We start from the raw sequence: 20,935 nt of genomic DNA, 5'->3' as shown, positions 1-20,935 counted from the left end.
TAATGCAGCAAATAAGAAATTACATAAATTTACAGTAGCATAGCATAGTAAGTAAGTAAGTAAGTAAAATTTATTTATATAGCACATTTCACAGATAAAAATCACAAAGTGCTTTACAGTAAGATCAGACATACAAGTTAAAATTAATTAAATTAGTTAAAAGCCCGTTTGTATAAAAATGTCTTCAGCTGCTTTTTAAAGGAGTCAGTAGAGTCTAGACAGCGTAAAGACAACGGCAGAGAGTTCCACAGCCTAGGTGCCAGTGCCTGAAAAGCCCGATCCCCACGTGTTTTAAATCTAGTACGTGGGACCACCAGTAGCCTCTGACCTGAAGACCTAAGTGCTCGGGATGAAGCATGAGGTTTCAACAGGTCAGAGATATACTGGGGAGCTTCACCATGCAGAGCTCTAAAAGTTACAACTAAAATTTTAAAATGAACCCTAAAATTTACAGGCAACCAATGAAGAGAAGCCAAAACTGGAGTAATGTGTGACCTCTTGTTTGTACCAGTTAAAAGTCTTGCCGCTGCATTCTGAACAGACTGAAGGCGATCCAGAGCTGATTTGTTAAGACACGTAAAAAGACCGTTACAATAATCCAAACGAGAAGAGATAAAAGCATGAATCATCATCTCAAGTTCTGCCTTTGACACCAGTAGCCTGAGTTTAGAAATGTTTCTTAGATGATAAAAACAGTTCCGGACAAGTTGTTTAGAGTGTTTCTCAAGACACATCGAACTGTCAAATATAACACCTAAGTTTCTGAGACTCGACTGAAATGAAGGGTCTAAAAAACTGATATGCTGCCTAATTTCTGAGAGCATGTGATCAGGTGCAATAATCAAAGTTTCTGTTTTATCTGCATTTAACTGAAGGAAATTGTCATTTAACCATTGTTTGATTTCTGACAGACAATTATTTAAACAAGACAATTTATACAACTCAGAAGCTTTGAAAGAACAGTACAACTGAATGTCATCAGCATAGAGATGATAAGAAATATTATTGTAACGTCTGATAATGTGGCCTAGAGGGAGGATATACAGCAAAAAGAGAATAGGACCTAAAACAGATCCTTGAGGTACCCCAGAAGACAGAACTGATGTTTCCGACAGCACATGATTTATACAGACAGTAAAGGATCTCTCAGATAGATATGACATAAACCATTTTAAAACAACGCCAGTAATCCCAAACAAGTCCTTCAGCCTATTTATCATGATGCTGTGATCAACAGTATCAAAAGCAGAGCTGAGATCCAACATAACCAGAACAGTGTACTCTCCAGAGTCTGCTGCCATCAGAATGTCACTAGACACTTTAAGCAAAGCGGTTTCAGTGGAGTGCAATTTGCGGAAACCAGACTGGAAAATGTCCAGAACATTGTTCTTTTCCAAAAAGTTTATAAGTTGTTCTGCAGCTATTTTTTCCAAAATCTTTGACACCAATGGAAGTTTTGATATTGGCCTGTAACTGCTTGGAAGAGATGGGTCCAAATTTGGTTTCTTTAATATTGGTTCAACAATAGCTTGTTTAAAATAGCTGGGAACTGAGCCAGTATAAAGAGAAGTATTAATTATTTCCAGAATACAGGGGCCAATAGAATCAAACACACTAATGAAAAATGATGGAGGAAGTACATCAAGGTGGCTTGAAGTCAGTTTCATTCGACCAAGCAGAGCACTGATGTCCTGTAAGGTAACAGGAGTAAAAGAGGACCAAGTATCAGAGGTAAGCAACGTGTCAATGTGATACTGAGAGGATGATGGAGAAATATTAGACCTGATAGCAGCGACCTTATTAACAAAATAGTTTAAAAAGTCATTACAGTCAGATTTAGTATAGACTGGTACATGAGGAATATCAGGAGAGACAATGTTTTTAATTGTATCAAACAATACTCTGGGATTTTTCTTTTTTGAAGCTATTAAATTAGCAAAATATTCCGTTCTGGCATTTTTTATCATGTTGTTAAGTGAGAAAATTGATTCCTTGAGATGTACCCTATGGACCTCAAGCTTGGAAGCCTTCCATAAACGTTCTAATTTGCGACAATATCTCCTAAAATTTCGAATACTTTCATTTATCCAAGGACAGAAATTTGAAGAATGGACAACATTTAGTTTCAGAGGTGCCACCGTATCTAAAATAAATTTACATTGATTGTTAAAAGACAAAATAAGTGAATCCATATCATTTTGAGCCATGCGAGGGACAAACATGGCAGAAAACCTTCTAGCAGCATCCTGGTTTATAATCCGCCTTTGGATCATCAATTTAGGAGGTGAAGGATCCACATAAAATGACAAATTAAAGAATATACAACTATGGTCACTCACATGGACATCTTCCACACATACATCATATATATTTAAACCCAGGGAGAAAACAAGATCAAGAGTGTGGCCCTTCGTATGTGTGGGGCCAGAAACATGCTGCTTAAAGTTAAAAGACTCAGTGATAGTGATGAGCTCAGCAGCAGTGTTACAGGAAGCGTCATCAATATGAAGGTTTAAGTCTCCCAATATTACAACCTTCTCCAGTTTAATGATCGATGTCAGAAGGTCGTTAAATTCAGTTAGAAAGACCCCAGCAGGTCCAGGAGGTCGATAGATTAAAATACAATAAAAGGTTTTCAGAGAACCGACCTTCATCATCTGTGACTCAAATGAAGAGAAGAAGTCCGAAGTCACCAGTTTGCATATGAGTCTGTCCTGGTAAACAGCAGCAAGTCCTCCACCACGTCCTAAAAGACGCGGAGTTCCAATGACAGAACAGCCAGACGGGCAGATTTCATTCAGGTGGACATAATCCTTATTTTGCTGCCACGTCTCAGTCAGACACATAAAACCTAGAGACTCTTTGATAAAAAGATCATTTAAAATAAATGATTTGTTCGTTATAGAGCGAACGTTAAGCAGGGCGAACCGAATTGATGACGGTTTATCTGCGGAATCTACAGCTGACTGCAGCGGTACTTGAATTAAACACCTGTGCAAACCTGTGGACCTGCCGGACAGGGCAGCGACTGCAGAGTTGGAAAAAACCTTGATCGATGAGCAGACGTAGCTGTCACCAACAAAACGGGAAATGGATGACGGACACAGAGTGAGCAAACTGCTTTCGAGCCATGGGGCTCGGGTCCCAGGCGGCAGCGTAACATCCCCAGCAAACGACAGGAGAGGAACTGGTCGCAGACACCGAGAGTCACCCCACAGCAAAGCAGCTAGCCTCCGGTACCTTCTCCGTTTCACCTGGACGCCGGCCCTCGTTCCCCTTTTTCGTCTCTTGAGGGTGGAAATGCCGCGGGTTGTGCACAGTAGCACGCAGTCAGGTGCGGAACACTCCAGAGGAGGAGAAAAAGTTTTTCTGTAGCTGTCCCAGCTGTCACAGTAGATCTCCATTGAGTCTTTGATGTTTAACAGTGTATCCCGATCATAAATTAAAGCAGCAGAAGAAACGTCAGAATACAAAAGAGCAAAAAGTATATTGCAAACGACAAGTGACGGCAGTGAAAAACTACACTGTCGTCTCCAACGAGCTGTAGCAGCAGCGGCAAAGCCAAACACAGGCGCCATAGCATAGCAGCTTTATTTATAACTCACTTTACATCCAACAAAGTTGACCAAAGTGCTACAAATATAAAACAGAGAAGAAACAGTTTAAATTACATATAAAATATCTTAAAATTAAAAATAATATAATTAATAAGAAACAAATTAAGAGACATCAACAAGTCCTGCTGTGCTAAAAGCCAAGGTAAATAAATATGTTTTAAGACGTGATTTAAAAACAGATAAGGAAGGTGCCTGTCTAACATGTAAAGGCAACTCATTCCACAATTTTGGTGCTGCCACAGCAAATGCCCGATCCCCTCTGAGCTTACGATTAGTCCTGGGCACGCTCAGGAGGAGCTGGTCTGCCGACCTGAGGGACCGGGAAGGTATGTATGGATGAAGAAGCTCAGAGAGGTACAGAGGGGCAGCATTGGACAAATATTTAAAAACAAATAAAAGCAGCTTAAAATGGATCCTAAAATGCACGGGCAGCCAATGAAGTAAATATAAAACTTCATTATTCATTACAGTATTCATAAGGGTCTTCTGAACTGCTCTTTGTCCAACTGGTATTCCACACTAGCAGTCTCAGAAAAAGTTGTTTCAGACCCAGGAAAGGTATCAGGAATGAGCTTATTGCCACAAAACATAGTGTTTGACCTTACAGAATCTGCAAAAAAGGTTGCTGTTCCTGAAACCCCAGGCTCAGATGGAGCATTAGGGAAAATGCCAATTTTACTCAGTAGCAGACTCAGAAAATTCAATGTCAGAGACCGTTTTTGGGTGGAGAAACGTTTGTGAGAGCTCTGTTTCCTCCTGAAAGAGGGAGCTCACGAAGGCAGGGCAGCAGACACTGACAATGAGCAATCAGGCATCACTGAGGCAGGCATGCTGGTCATTGCCAAAACGGACATGAGCAGCAGAGGCTGAGGTTCGACAGCTCCTGTCTAATCTAACTGACAAGAGGGGTGAAGCAAAACCTAGCATGATGCACATGATGGAACTCAGTACTCTGGGTGTCTCACTGCATAAGGGAATTCTACTAACAGTTTGGTCCTTTGAACCAGATTTCAAAATCTCTCCAGTTCATTTCTGCTAACGCTAACCGATCGGGGCTCAAGAGTGGGGAGTTTGCCTTGTAATCGGAAGGTTGCCGGTTCGAGCCCCGGCTCCGACAGTCTCGGTCGTTGTGTCCTTGGGCAAGACACTTGACCCGTTGCCTACTGGTGGTGGTCAGAGGGCCCGGTGGCGCCAGTGTCCGGCAGCCTCGCCTCTGTCAGTGCGCCCCAGGGCGGCTGTGGCTACAATGTAGCTTGCCATCTCCAGTGTGTGAATGTGTGTGTGAATGGGTGAATGGGTGGATGACTGGATGTGTAAAGCGCTTTGGGGTCCTTAGGGACTAGTAAAGCGCTATACAAATACAGACCATTTACCATTTAACGTCCAGGAGACCTACAAGACCTCTGCCCCATCACTCATAAAGTGCCGTCTGAGAAGGTGAGGCTGAAGCTGCAGCTTCCTTTCTGAAGCACAGAAAGGAATTGGCAAGAATAACAGAGGAGCAAACCACCAGCTAGTGGTGGACAGAGCAGTTGCCCAAAACTGCAAGACCAGGCTTAGAAATCTGTAGCACCACTTGAATTGACTACAAGAAAGCCTATGACTCGATGCTCCACATGTGGCTCCTTGAATGCCTAGAACTATACAAGATCAAGAGGACCCTAGGAGCCTTCGTCAGGAACTCAATAGGAAGGTGGCAACCGCTGGAGGCCAACTTCAAGCCAATAGCACTATGGTGGGGCGTGGTTTGCGGTGCTGCTGCAGGTGCGATTGACCCACCTGAGCGGCATCCGCAATCACGCCTCACCGGCTTAAAAGTTTGGAGTTTTGGTGAATATGTTTGTTGTTACGTTGAGCTGGCAGCGGGAGACCTGCAGCTCTGTGTGTGTACAGCAACTGGTAAAATCAGAATCAGAATCAGAATCAGAAAGGGGTTTATTGCCAAATGTTGAGCAGGTTTACAACATTAGGAAATTGCTGCGGTGCTTCAGTGCAAACATAGTGTCATAAATAGCACTTAAATAGACATGAAAAAATAAAAGTAGGGATAAGAATTAAAAGTGCTACGTAGAAAGATATGTGCATGAGCTATACATGGGATATATACATGAGAATAAGAATTAAGAGTGCTACGTTGAAAGATATATACATGAGTGCAGGTGGTGATCAGTGCCAATCATGGAATGATGCAGTGAACACAGCGTAGGGTCATGTGTTAGTAGCGGGAACAGTCATATGGTTATTGTTCATGTGTCCAACAGCAGAGGGGAAGAAACTGTTCTTATGGCGAGAGGTTCTGGTGCGAATGGACCGGAGCCTCCTGCCTGAGGGGAGCAGGTCAAACAGACTGTGTCCAGGGTGAGAAGGGTCAGCTGAGATCCGAGCTGCACGCCGCAATGTCCTGGAGGTGTACAGGTCCTGCAAAGATGGGAGTCTGCAGCCAATCACCTTCTCAGCAGAGCGCACAACACGCTGCAGTCTCTGTTTGTCCCTGATAGTGGCTCCAGCGTACCACACGGTGATGGAGGAGGTGAGGATGGACTCGATGATTGCAGTGTAGAACTGCATCATCGTCCGTGTTGGCAGGTTGAATTTCTTCAGCTGCCTCAGGAAGTACATCCTCTGCTGGGCTTTCTTAATGACGGAGGTGATGGTGGGCTCCCACTTCAGGTCCTGGGTGATGGTGGTACCCAGGAAGCGGAATGAGTCCACAGAGGTGATGGGGGTGTCAGTCAGGATGATGGGGGGGAGTGGGGCTGTGTGCTTCCTGAAGTCCACAATAATCTCCACTGTCTTCTGGGCATTCAGCACCAGGTTGTTGTGGCTGCACCAGGACAACAATAAAGATGATCAAAATGCCACTGGGACTGCCATGTATGTTTACAAGCACAAGTCACCATCAAGTTGGGGAGCTATCAAGGAGATGCTCTGTTCCCACTGCTGTTCTGCATAAACCTGAACCCTCTCAGTGAGATCATTGACAACATTGACTACAGAATGGAGCAATTATCAGCCACCTCCTCATCCACATGGATGACATCAAACTGTGTTGGATTGTAGCTGGTACATCTGTCTCTCTCCATTAAAATACAACTGTCACAAAAATTAGATTTCATATATTAGATATCATAATATTTCTGTAAGTGCTCAAACTTCAGAATTCAGCAGGTTATTGAAAACATTTGCCTTATTTTAGATTAAACCAAGAAAAAAAAGCACTTACCAACATATTCACTTACAGGAACAAGGATATTTTCTGTCATGCACATCTACTATGCAGATGAGTAACACAACATGATTGGCTTGTATGAGTCCAATAAGGCTGTTGATTAGCACTTTGGTGGCAGTGGTTAAACATAATGCTTGTCCTGTAATTTCTCTTATATTAAACCCTCCTTCCTGCCTTTTTCTTGTTCCAGGTTTGTGCCATTGCAGTGGTGCTGCGGAGTGAGAAGGTGGCCTATCGCTGTGTCTTTCATTGCCAGGAAAAGCAGCTTCTCTCTAATGGTGTGGCCGACATCCACACTGATCACTTTGGTTTTGCCTATGGGACAGCAAACATCATGTGCCCCCTCCCCTCAGGCTGTGAGACACCATCTTCTATTGCCGTGACCTCCGCTGATGCCAACTCTACAAGTACAAGTACAATGTTAACCTTGCTGTGGGGCATGTTAATGTAAATGCCAGTCTGTTTGTCAATTTGGTGTTTGCTTTAAGTTGAAATATCTCAGCAATTAATGAATGGATTTCAAAAATACATCTAGTCCCAGTTCATGGTGTGCATGAGATCAATTAAATACCAAAATATCGACGTACAAAGTAAATAAATAATAAGGTAAATAATTACTTAATTTTTTAAAGGTTCTACAATAATTTTTCTAAACTTTACATTCTAAGTGAACTATTTGATGACCATTCAGGTTTACATTATGTTGACATTAGTGATTTTCTCATTTTGCCTCCTATGTCACCACCAGGTTTAGACTCCCACTCATTTTGTGAAATATCAATATCTACTCTATAGCCTGTCAGTAAAACAAAGCTTCAGGGAGTAACTGATACCTGAAACATTTTTATATGTCAGTTTGACTTTAAGATTGTTTAACACAAAAAGTATTACTAATTGGAGTTCAGTTACAAAAATAAGATGGTAAAAGTGTATGTTTGTGTGGTCTCTTAAGATGATCCCAACCAAGAGTTTTTAGAGGTGAAGAACCAGCAGGAGAAGACAGAATCTTTTCCTTACAACTTCACCGTCTGCATCTCCACCATGTTTGATTTTACCAACGTGCTGCAGGTACAGTGACATTTGCTTTCTTGCTTTCAGAAGACAGAAAAAATAGATTTTTGAAACTCATTCTCTAAAGTATGCAGACTAAGACAGGAAGAAATAAAACCAGAAAAGGTATATTTTTCCCAGTATTCCTTACAGTTATAATAATAATAAAGAAACAAGACATTTCTGCCATCCTTGCATATTAACACTTGTTGTTCAAATGTGTTGGATTGTAGCTGGTACAGAGTCTTGAGATGCTGCAGTTACTGGGAGTGAACAGAGTGGTTGTCTATAAAACCAGCTGCAGTCCTGAAACGCAACGAATACTGGACTACTACACACAAAAAGGTGGAGTATGGTATAGTTTTCTGTCTGAGTGTGTCTTTCCTTATGACCTCACATCACCAGCTAAAGGCATTTTCCCACAGTGAACACTGAGTGAAGTTGCCAAACACCCTGAACTTCCTTCCTTCAGCTAATCACAACTAATGTTTTGTGATCAAAACATACACTAGTTTACTACAGTTTCCTCTATAAATCACTCCAGTTTGTACTGGATTTGGACTTCTCCAGGCAACTTCAGGATTAGCCTGGAGTTTTCAGTACTATGATAATGGTTCGTGTTTAAACAAGGAATATCAATATGGCATCATAGACAGAAAACCTAACCTTCTCAGGGGCAGATCATTTTTAGGATAAGAGATCAACAAGAGGTTAAGTGTGAAATCATTACTGACCAATCAATTCTTTTGAAAATGACATCATATTAAACATGTTAACCTGGGTCGTTTGGCTCTTGGCAGAGGTGGTCGCGTCTTTCTCCCTCATCTTTCCTGCTTGGCTTCTCTTGTCCTTGTCTAGTCTTGTCTAACTCAAAGAGACTCTCTCTGTCTTGTTCTCTAACCAAGAAATTACGGATTTGATCAATTGGTCTCTTGATGCAATTGACATCCTCTTCTCAATGAGAACCCTGGGCAGGCTGAATGGAGGGCGTTGAAGACATCTACCTATTCGGAACCATGATAACGGGGTTCTTGCTGATTGGAGCTGGCACGGCCCTGGTTTACTGACGACTAATGGAAACGGTTACAGCTGCTCAAAATCCCATAAGGCCGGCTGGATTGATGCCGTGGGTAGAGCCACAAGTACTCAGACAGTGTTTATTGAACGCAATATGGATAAAATCATAGAGAAGCTTGCGACTCCGCAACAGGAAATTGATAGATCTGTGAACCAATGATGGAACTGGAATGCAGAAACCAAACCTGAACAACCACTATCTTTATGTGGCCTCCCCTAACCAGCTGGAAGCTCCAGGGCCAAAGCTGGAACAACAAATTCTCCCAGATAACAAGACGGTGTATGACTCTCTGCCCTTTCCTCCTACTTCTTCAAGATCACCTGCGTCGGCTTGGGGATTGTCGACTTTTGTTTAAAACTGGTGAAAGGGCACTCTCTCGAGTTGGACACACACACATGCACATGCACTCAGACACAGATATACAAATTCCCCCCATCTAAAGTTTTGGTCTTTGTCTGACACACATCAATAGAAGCAGCTGTATCACCTGATGTTTATTTTATTTTATTTATGTATTTATTTATTTATTTATCTAATGCTGGCTATAAACATTTTCATAACAATTGTATTGTTTTATAAAACTTGATATATAATTCTAAAACAGGATACAAATTTGTACTTATAGATCTATCAAATTTGCAAGTTTGTCTTGTTTATGTGCTCTCAGACCATCAAACACCATCAGGGCTGCAGCTGAAATGAGTGAAAGTTAAAACTGTCTTACACATTTTGTCAGATTCTCCCGTGTCTTTATGTTCATGTTTCCACTGTTTATGCAAGTGAGTCATCTTGACTTGCTGTGTATTACAGAGACCTGGAACTGTTTGGTGGTCTCAGTATTAAGACTGCATGAGCTCTCACAGGATCCTTCCGTGGCCATGCTCACAAACTGGATTTATACTTAATATTGGTTTCTCTAATGTTTAATGGAAACATTAAAAATGACTAAAACTAAGTACCTAAAAGAACTGATAGTTCTCTGTGGATTTATGTATTTTTTATTTTTTTGTTTCACACATGGTACAGCAGTAATTCATTTCCTATACACAACCTTCCTTTCAATTAACTACAGAGCCTTTCACTTAGTCACACAGTCCAGTTCTAATATTGGAAACCTTTATGAAAACTAGCATTCATTCTTGGATCATGTTTGAGAGCAACAGATGAGAGTCTGTTTTGTCTGTTTTTAGTGCAGCCAAAACCTTAGGTTGTTTTAATGAGATCATTAAGTTTTTGCGTTGGGTTGTTTCTTAGCCATGTCACTGCTGCTGCTCCAGGTTGTTTATTACTCTAGTCTTATTCACTGAGACAAAAAAAAACAGGTAATGTTTTGTTTTCATGTGTCTGCTTCACCATAAAGATCCAGAATGCATTTCACCAGTTCAATGATTTCAGTTTGAGGTTGGAGTTGCAGTAATTGTAATGTCTAGTTTTAATTACTGACATTGAACTGCTTCCAATGTTTTTTTCTCAGGTTTACTGGAGGTGATTCCTTGGTCTCTGTCCAGATATGTGAACGTGTCTCGTGGCTGGCTGCCTGAACATGGTCCCGGTGAACTTCACTACTTTGGTCAGATTCCTGCTCTCAATGACTGCCTTTACAGATACATGTACCAGTCCAGATATGTGGCTCTACATGATATAGATGAGCTCATACTGCCCCAGAAAGTCGTCAGGTATGTGTGTGTATTTTCATGGTTTATTATGAAGATGGAAAATATGTGCAGTGATATACTAAAACATGTGCTGCAAACATACATGGAAATACAAAATATAAGACAAAACAAGAACAGTTTGTATGATTAGAGAGGTCAATGAGGTTGAAAGTCAATATTTATAATGTTTTAGTAGTCTTTAGTAATAGTTCTCCAGGCTTCTTGAAGGACATTCAAAGCTCTTCTTTGGATGTTTGCTGCCTTTCGTTTTGTCCTCTGTCAAGATAATCCCCTAACCCTGGTGGTCCCCGTTTCATAGCGTCGTCACGTTTTTGACTCAGTGCACGTTCTATTACATCTGGGGTTCCGGGCCTTTGTTAAATTGGTCAGCTTCAAGTTTGTTTGGCCAGGCCTTCGCAGGTCTGTTAGTGAATGGACTGCAGCGTGCGTTCCATGCCAGCATGCAAAGGTCCATAGGCACACCAAGGCACCCTTTGAACCATTTCTCATCCCTGGCAAATGTTTTTGATCATGTGCATGTTGATCTGGTGGTTCCTCTACCGCAGTCACAGGGTTTCACATACCTTTTGTCCATGGTTGATGGGACCACCCGGTGAACAGAGGTGGTCCCCCTGATATCCACAACTGCGGCGGTGCTTCCGTATTTCCCTGTCTCAGGTTTTTATGTTTCATGTTCCAGGTTTCTAGTCACAGGCTTTTTGTTCCTTTATATCAGGGGTAGGCAACTACAGGCCTCGAGTGCCGGTGTCCTGGAGGTTTTAGATGTGTCCATGATTGGGGGCCCATCCCTGGCGCATGGTGCCGCCGGTGTGTCGAGCCACCTGGGGGGCTCTTCAACTGGTGGGGGAGATTGTCACACCTTGCAGGAGCTTTCCTCTCCTCAGGAACTCTCTGCAGGAGGGGGAGATACAGGAGAGGTGGAGGAAGATCTCAGCCTGGGCGTCTATCGTCTCATGTAATCTGGAAGATGAGTGGATGGGGGGGTGGGTGCAGTTTTCTCTGTGGTGGGGTTGGCTGGACTGTCCCGGGCTCTGTGGGGCCGGGGGGCGCTGCTGCGCTGGGCCCCGGTCTGGATGGGCCTGGGCCCCCTTTCCCTGGCGGGTCGCGGAGTATGGGAGTGCCTACTGGGGTCAGCGGGGGAGCTGGCCCCAGGGAGGGGTCACCTGCCCCTCCCTTCCTTCCCTCCCCATCTCCAGCTGCCTCCCTCTTCCCGCTCCACCACAACCACCCACACATGCAGGGCCTTGGAGTAGGGGTATGTCACCAGGGTGCAGAGGAGGCTACCCCCCCCCTCTGTCCCCTTCTGGCTGCCTCTGCCTCAATTTTATCCCACAACTTAGACATTCACATTACTCACACCCTCATTACACATACATATAGGATCTTGGGGGTGGGCACGATACACGGAGTCCAAGTTACCATCAGGGTGTACACCTCACCCCTGGCATCGTTGCCCACCTCTCAATTTTAAATACACGTAGACATTGAGGGCTAGCAGGAGGGACTATGCGCTTACCTGCTGCTCTCTGGCAGGTAGCTCCAAGCCCTCCTGGGTTTTAATTGCACCTTAGAACACACATGCATCAACACTACAATGAGCGGGTGGAGGGAGGTTTGGAGTCTTCTCTCACCCCCATTCTCTGCGGCCTGCTGGAGCGGGGGGGCTAGGAGGAGTTGGCCGTCCGACTGCGGTCTGGGGTGTGGGGCCTCCCTGCTGCTGCGGAGTCGGGGCGGTCTGCCTCTCCCCACCGCAGGGAAAAGGGTAACACCACCTGGGTCTGGGTGCAGTTCCCCCCTCCAGGGGCAAGGGTACCTAGACCCGGTTGGTAGAGTACGCTTGGGGAGTGTGATTGTGTGTACAGCGTCTCTTTATGTCTGTCTCCACGTTGGTTGAGTGTGGAGTAAGTGCATATGAGAGCATGAGGGTGGGAATGGATGTTTGTGTCTGTGTGTGCCCGTATGTCTGTGTCTATATGTCAGGTTGGGTATCAGACGCCACCTCTCTGGGGACACCTCAGGCCTCCAAACCTTGGAGGGCCTATCTCCACCCACCACCACTTCCCCTGCCGGTGGCGGACTCCCTCAGGTGTCGGTGCGTTGGTGGTTCTTTGTGTCTGGGGGTGGGCGTCCGGGTACACACCGGCTCACTCCTTGGCGGTCGCTTATTGGGGCTCGCTCGGGCCATTTCGGAGGTGGGGTGCCCCCGGCCTCTCGGCCTGGGGCTCGGTCACTCAGGCACAGCTGGCTGCCGGCGGAGCTCACGGGCGTGTCACTGCAACTCCCCTGGCTTCTGCTCCGCGGCTGCTGAATGAGCCCTCATCTGGGACTCTCCTCAGCTCTTACTGGGACAGTGGCGCGGCTGCCCCTCTGTGTGTCTTCCTTGGTCTCTTGTGTTCTGGGGGCCTCTGGATGTCTGGAGTTTTGATCTCCTCCATACCTGCTTCATACCATAGAGGACAGGGCTGTGGCTCCCCACACTCCCTAGCAGATCATTACATGGAGAAACCTTTGGAATACAAGCATGCTGATCCACACAGGTATGCACACAGGTGTACACATGGGTGTTCACAGACGCAGACTACAGCTTTCTTGGCTGCTGCCTCAAAGCACATTGTGCGCTGTATATCTTGCGTGCTGCACAATATCGTTTATTATTTAGTAACTATTGATATCTACTGCTAGCTAGTTTATTGTGATGGTGCTTTGTTTTTCTTATTATGTTGCTCTTTGTTGTTTGCTTTCTCTTCTGTTTTTTTTTTCTCCATACAGGTGACCCAGGTGTTTTGTTTTTTTTGTTTGTTTGTTTGTTTTTTTTCTCTCTTCCCCCCCTTCTCACCGTCTCTTCTCCCCTTTGGTTTTCTTTCTCTCCCTCTCTTTCTTTCATTCTTTCCCCCTGTCCTATCCCCCAGTCATGTCTGTCCCGTTTGTAGCAACCGAAAATAAAATAAATTCATAATTATATATGAATCCAAATTTTGGCTGACATTGTCATCAATACACACCAACAGGACACACCTTCTTATTTAATGGTTTATATATAATAAAGGTCAATCAAATGGACCAATATGGCAAGGCCATGATGATCCACTTGGTAAAATAAATCCGCTTGGCATCTTTCTTGGCCTTAAGACAACAATTCTGATGGCTATAGATCCAAACGGGACAAAAAAAAAAAAAAAAAAAAAAAAAAAAGATGTGTCTATGATCCATCACAGCTGATTTAAAGGGCTAAATGACTCCTCAGCATTTCTTGAAGTTCTCCAGAGGCCTGGTAATGAACTAATCATTGGATTCAGGTGTGTTAACCCAGGGTGCGATCTAAAACCTGCAGGATACCGGCACTCGAGGCCTGGAGTTGCCTACCCCTGCTTTATATTATTATTTTGTACCTGCTCCCATCATTAACTGATCATTAACTAATAAAACATTCTTATTGAACGATTTTATGTATTGAAAAAAAATTCGGAAACCTGACGATCTGGCTTTGACTTTTTATGCCTCATCAAGCTTTGCCTTAATCGTCAATTCTTTATCAGTCAGCATCAGACATCCAGTCATCTCAAAACCAGTTCTCTTGTTGTTCAGTCAATGTTGAACATTTTTCTTCATTTGAACTTCAGCTTATTAAAGTTAGGAATAAGTGATTTTTATTTTGAAAGTACAATAAATAAATAAAATGTGTTCTCTTATATTTCTTTTATACAACACTTTGATCAGCTATTTATCTTTTTTTTCTTTGATAGGAATGACAAATATCTTGCTTTATAAATTTGAAGTCTGCAGTATGTATATACGATGTAGAAAGGAGTAAAAACAAAGAAAAACCATTAAATAAGAAGGTGTGTCCTGTTGGTGTGTATTGATGACAATGTCAGCCAAAATTTGGATTCATGACACCAATAGTAAGTTAGTAGACTTGCCTAAACGATTCCCAGGTTAGTGAAATAACAAACAAACAAACATTAAAAGTAGAAGGTCAAGTCCAAGGTTTGGTCCTGAAATATGGGAAAATCCAAAGAAAAACTTTGAGAGATCACTTAAGATCACTTAGAGATCACTTAAAACACATTATTGAAATTGTTTTCAACTTTCCTGCTGTGGTTAGTCATCCTTTAATTGCTTGTGTGCTGTTCAAGTGGTTTTACATGTTATAACTATCTTGTTATTCTGTTGCCAGCTGGGTAGAGTTGTTGCCGCTGCTGGAGAACAAATATGGTGCCAACAAGTGCTACATGTTTGAAAATAACGTGTTCCCCATCAATATCATGTTGGCTCCTCCAGCATCCCAAAGTCTGCCACCACAGACTGACTGGAAGAATGTCACTGGTGTGAACATTTTGGCTCACCTGTACCAAGAACCAATCATTAAGGAGACTCATTACAGTAACTTCAAGATCATTGTCAACCCTCGAGCAGTGTTTTCCACAACTGTTCATGGGGTTCTGAAGTCACAGCATGGCTGCTCCTGGATTGACAGGAACATAGCACGGATGTACCACACAAGGTAAATTAGTTAAACAATTCCTCATCATTAGTTGCTACAAAAACCAGCAAAAATTGTGCTCAATCCCATGATAGTCTGTTTCCCTTTTAATGCTATTCTGCTGTGCTTCACTGAATAAACCCATTATTAAATCTGTTTGTTTACCACACTAATATTTCTTTCACCTTCCTCTCTTTATCAACAGATTCATGTTTTTGTTCCTGAGCAGTGACTTTTAATTTATTAAACGCTTAGTTCCTTTTGTTCTGAATATTGTGGATATTATTTATACATTTTACAGATTTCACCCTTGTGCATTAAGATCTATTGTTTCTTTAGACTTTCTGGGGTCAGAAAGAATTTATAATGGTAGCCAAACAAGGACACTCACCGAGTTCCAGGAGGATTTGATGAAAATTGTAAAGAATGTATTTACAGTCAAATCTGATTACAAACAACTTGGAAATTTTTCTTTATACAAAACAATTGTCTAAATAAAGATTACTTATTTATCACTGTGTTTTTACCTGTAAGATATACTTCCAACAGCATCTTTGCTAGCACGTAATTTTTAGATATTTTTATTCTGAATCTTTTGTCTCTCTTATAATGTATTAAGCACATACAAACCTGTTTCATACAATTTTTTTTGCAGATTTCCAAGACAACCCAACCTGGCAGAAGACAAGCTGATTTATGATGGCAGACTGCTGAGCTACAGCGCCCACTTCACACCAGCTGTGAACAAAGTGCTCAGAGAGACTGGATTCCTACCAGAGCACAGCACACAATAGGCTTGGTGCATAGCTAACTCCCTTTGAGAAACAGAAAATAAACAAACAAAAAAAAAACAGGGGAAGTTTTAGGAGTGACGGCGAGAGAGAGAGAGAGAGAGCGAGTTTTGAGATGTGAGAGATTCGTGACGTTTAGCGTGTTTGGAGTGTGTAGTTAATGTTGTGTCTTGTGTAGTTAGTGTGTAGTGTTGTGGATAGTTTTGTGTTGTGTGTGAGAACAATGAGGCGACGGCTGTCTCCAGGTAGAAACAGGAGTGATACACCTGCTGCTGTCAGACCTGCAGGTATCAGGCTGTGATGTTCTTCTTTATAGTGGACAGAAATTATTTCTTTTGGAGTGGCACAAATAATGTGTGTGGCATCTTATTGAATGCAGAACAGCTGATTGTTCTGTAAATAGTTTGAAATGGTTATTTAAAAAATCAAGGTAAAAGGTAAATGGATGCAAATAACTTTGTTGTTTGCAAAACTTGTGCATATGATTTTAAAATTGACAATTTATATTTACATTTAAAGTTATGAAATATGATTCATTAAACATGTTTGTGGTTGTTACAGTAAAAAAAACTTTTTCTACTCTGATTTTTATGTTTTTTGTCTGATTTTAGATCAATTGTGTTAATACAGTCCGTAAAAATGAAAACAAAACTGTAAATTCAGACACGTGAGGTTGTGCTGAAAAGGATGATACCAAACGAGGCAAATAAATAGTTTTTAAAGGTGAAATGTGGAGGAAACATCAAAAGTAGTTAAAAATGGCCGATTATACCCTGGACCCCAGAGGGTTAAATGTTTTTTTTTTTTAAAGTAACGCAATAGTTACTTCAAGTAATTAATTACTTTTAGAATCTTGTAACTCAGTTACTAACTCAGTTACTTTTTTGAAAAAGTAACTAGTAACTATAATTAATTACTTTTTCAAAGTAACTTGCTTTGAACACTGCTGTTCACCGGGACAGTTTTGCTTGCAGAGCTATGGACTCCTCCTCCTTCCTTTGAGTCACGGCTTCTTAAAGTTGGTTCATCAGATATGTTTTATTGTGTTTTAATTTACTGCCCTCCCGGCCCCGCTGGTGTTTTTATTCAAGATTTTACAGACTTTTTAGAATAATAATTATAATGTGTACTTTATCGATCCCCGTGGGGAAATTACTCTTTCTGCATTAGTCTTTTCCCATTTACTTAGTGAAGCAGTGGGCAGCCACAAATCAGGCACCCAGGGAGCAGTGTGTAGGGACGGTACCTTGCTCAGGGATACCTCAGGGTAGTGGATTCGAACCCCTGACCTTCCAATCATGGGGCGACCACACTACCTACTGAGCTTGCATTATTAAACTAGAGAAGGTCTTAATGATTGGGGATTTCAACCTGCACGTGGATGATCTTAGCTGTAGCATGGCCTCTGACTTTCTATCCATTACAGACTCTTTTAATTTTATTCAGCATGTCTCTGGACCCACCCATGTTAAAGGCCACACCTTGGACCTTGTGTTTTCTCTTGGCTTAGACAAAACTAATGTCTGTGTTAAGGACACAGGTGAGTGACCATTCCTGTGTTATTTTTAATCTTAGCTTCCCTCTGTACACACCACCTTCTAATCTCATGTTCCATAAGCGGTTCATGAATCAGGATGCTGCTTTGAAGTTTTCTAATTTGTTGGACCGTTATGTGATCAGTGGCTGCACTGATGCTGATGTTGCTACTCAGTGTTTTAACAATCACTGCTTGGAGATTTTAAATTCAGTGGCACCTATGAAATCTGTCATTGCTGCCCCAAAAAGAGCTCATCCATGGATAAATGATGACATAAGGAAGGTCAAAATAATCTGTAGGAAAGTAGAACGCCTTTGGAAATCAACTAAACTCGAAGTTCACAGGCTCCACCCTAGGGAACTTTGGGTTTCCCTACATGAAACCATAAAAACAGCCAGATCAGGATAGTTTTCTCAGTTAATCTCATCAAGCAAGAGAAATTTCAAGGTACTGTTTAACTCCATAAACTCTATTGTTTCCCCCGTGGTCCACCCAGTACCCGTGACCTCCATATCTGAGAGTGATGACTTTCTGAATTTCTTTGTGGATAAAGTTGATAATGTCCGTATGAGCATTGGTTCTTCAATACTGTCTGTTTGTGTCTCTGGGCCACCTCCCCCTCATTTAATGTCAGTGTTTAACCCAATGACCATACATGACCTTTCACTCCTGCTGGATAAAATGAAAATTACCACTTGTGCAAATGACATTCTACCTGCTGGGCTGTTTAAAAATGCTCTCTCTGTCATTGTAGAGATATGCAATGCCTCTCTTTCAACAGGTGTGGTCCATAGGTTCTGTAAGCATGCTGTTGTTGAGCTGATATTAAAAAAGAGCAGTTTGGATCCAACTCAGCTTAAGAATTATAGGCCTATCTCTAAGCTCCCATTACTGTCGAAAATTCTGGAAAAAGTATTTGCAGATCAACTTACTTCTATTTTAGAAAAACATGAAATCTATGACAAATTTCAGTCAGGTTTCTGTAAAAGTCACTCAACAGAAACCACATTACTTAAAGTCTCTAGTGACATTATCATGTTACTCCGGAGCATCCTCAGTCATGGTTTTGTTGGACTTGACATCTGCCTTTGACACCATTGATATCTCTAATCAAACAGCATCTTGGTTCTCTTGGCTCATCTGTTCACCTGAGCATCAGGTACCTTGGTGTGATCTTTGATTCTGCCATGTCCCGAGAACAATACTCTCGACAGTTAATTAGGAACTGCCTTTTTCAGCTAAGAAACATCTCCAAACTTCGAACTTTGCTGTCTAAATCTGCGTTAGAAATGGTTATTCATGCTTTTATATCATCTCGCTTAGATTATTGTAACAGCCTTTTCTTTGTTTAAGCAAAAGGAATCTGGACCGTCTCCAGTCAGTCCAGAATGCTGCTGCAAGGCTTTTAACTTAGACACGAAAAAGAGAGCACATTACACCAGTTTTACATTCATTACACTGGCTTCCAGTACATTTTAGAATTCATTTTAAAATCTTGGTACTGACTTTTAAAGCTTTGAATTGTGATGCCCCTGCCTACATTTAGAACCCCACGCTCCCTCTCGCAGCCTGAGATCATCTAATCAAAGGCTCTTGGTAATCCCCCAAATACGTTTTAAAACCAGAGGAGAAAGATCTTTTAGAGCGGTGGACCCCAGGTTGTGGAATGCTCTCCCTCCATCATTACGTTGCCTTGATTGTATTTATTCTTTTAAAAAGCAGCTTAAGACTCATTTATTTAGATTGGCTTTTAATTAGATTTGTGCTGTATGTTTGATTGTGCTTGGGGGGGGGGTTGATTGTTTGTTTGTTTGTTTTTTATGTATTTCTTTTTTTATATTACTGTGAACTACTTTGTGGCTTTTATCCTGTGAAGAGTGCTATATAGATGAATTGAATTGAATTGAATTGAATAAAGATTTACCTAGCATTGCTAAGATTGATTGATTGATTGATTGATTGATTGATTGATTGATTGATTGAATCTTTATTTTGAATATGTTGAAGAAGTTAAACAACATGAAAATAAAAAGAGACAAACGAACAAAGCAAAACAGAAGGAAAACGAGCACCCACAACTACGAATAACTTTCATGTTCAAAAAGGAGCAGGAGGAAGCATGCGCTTATTCAATCCCACCCCCTTTCCACTATCTAGTAATCAATATGTTTTTTAATGTATTAATTATATGTGTATCTATCTATATACATATACATATGTACATACACATATACATACATATACAGTGGGGCAAAAAAGTATTTAGTCAGCCACCGATTGCGCAAGTTCCCCCACTTACAAAGGTCAGTAATTTGCACCAGAGGTACACGTCAACTGTGAGAGACAGAATGTGAAAAAAAATCCATGAATCCACATGGTAGGATTTGTAAAGAATTTATTCGTAAATCAGGGTGGCAAATAAGTATTTGGTCACCTCAAACAAGGAAAATCTCTGGCTCTCACAGACCTGTAACGTCTTCTGTAAGAAGCTTTTCTGTCCCCCACTCGTTACCTGTATGAATGGCACCTGTTTGAACTCATCATCTGTATAAAAGACACCTGTCCACAGCCTCAAACAGTCAGACTCCAAACTCCGCCATGGCCAAGACCAAAGAGCTCTCGAAGGACACCAGGAAAAGTATTGTAGACCTGCACCAGACTGGGAAGAGTGAATCTACAATAGGCAAGCAGCTTGGTGTGAAAAAATCAACTGTGGGAGCAATCATCAGAAAATGGAAGACATACAAGACCACTGATAATCTCCCTCGATCTGGGGCTCCACGCAAGATCTCATCCCGTGGGGTCAAAATGATCATGAGAACGGTGAGCAAAGATCCCAGAACCACACGGGGGGACCTGGTGAATGACCTGCAGAGAGCTGGGACCAAAGTAACAAAGGTCACCATCAGTAACACACTACAACGGCAGGGAATCAAATCCCGCAGTGCCAGACGTGTTCCGCTGCTGAAGCCAGTGCATGTCCAGGCCCGTCTGAAGTTTGCCAGAGAGCACATGGATGATACAGCAGAGGATTGGGAGAATGTCATGTGGTCAGATGAAACCAAAGTAGAACTTTTTGGTATAAACTCAACTCGTCGTGTTTGGAGGACGAAGAATACTGAGTTGCATCCCAAGAACACCATACCTACTGTGAAGCATGGGGGTGGAAACATCATGCTATGGGGCTGTTTTTCTGCCAAGGGGACAGGACGACTGATCCGTGTTAAGGACAGAATGAATGGGGCCATGTATCGTGAGATTTTGAGCCAAAACCTCCTTCCATCAGTGAGAACTTTGAAGATGAAACGAGGCTGGGTCTTCCAACATGACAATGATCCAAAACACACCGCCCGGGCAACAAAGGAGTGGCTCCGTAAGAAGCATTTGAAAGTCCTGGAGTGGCCTAGCCAGTCTCCAGACCTCAACCCCATAGAAAATCTGTGGCGGGAGTTGAAAGTCCGTGTTGCTTCTTTT

General features: G+C 42.2%; 1 protein-coding gene across 1 annotated transcript in view; it reads left to right on the top strand.

Annotated features, from left to right (window-relative positions):
* LOC147315207 (uncharacterized) overlaps positions 1–19,435 on the top strand; it is a 61,101-nt gene extending 41,666 nt beyond the window's left edge. The window contains exons 6-11 of the mRNA XM_086262471.1: positions 7,037–7,253; positions 7,799–7,914; positions 8,130–8,241; positions 10,449–10,650; positions 14,828–15,154; positions 15,789–19,435. Coding sequence (XP_086118597.1) covers positions 7,037–7,253; positions 7,799–7,914; positions 8,130–8,241; positions 10,449–10,650; positions 14,828–15,154; positions 15,789–15,927 — 1,113 coding nt within the window. The 3' untranslated portion in view covers positions 15,928–19,435. The remainder of the gene's footprint in view (positions 1–7,036; positions 7,254–7,798; positions 7,915–8,129; positions 8,242–10,448; positions 10,651–14,827; positions 15,155–15,788) is intronic.
* Positions 19,436–20,935: the final 1,500 nt, after the last annotated feature.

Source organism: Aulonocara sp. 'chitande type north' Nkhata Bay, linkage group LG14, assembly GCF_057382095.1.
Source record: "Aulonocara sp. 'chitande type north' Nkhata Bay isolate Kocher_YH1m ecotype deep benthic linkage group LG14, A_spYH_male_GT1.1, whole genome shotgun sequence".
Taxonomy (NCBI): Eukaryota; Metazoa; Chordata; class Actinopteri; order Cichliformes; family Cichlidae; genus Aulonocara; species Aulonocara sp. 'chitande type north' Nkhata Bay.
This window is presented reverse-complemented; position numbering and strand designations above follow the sequence as displayed.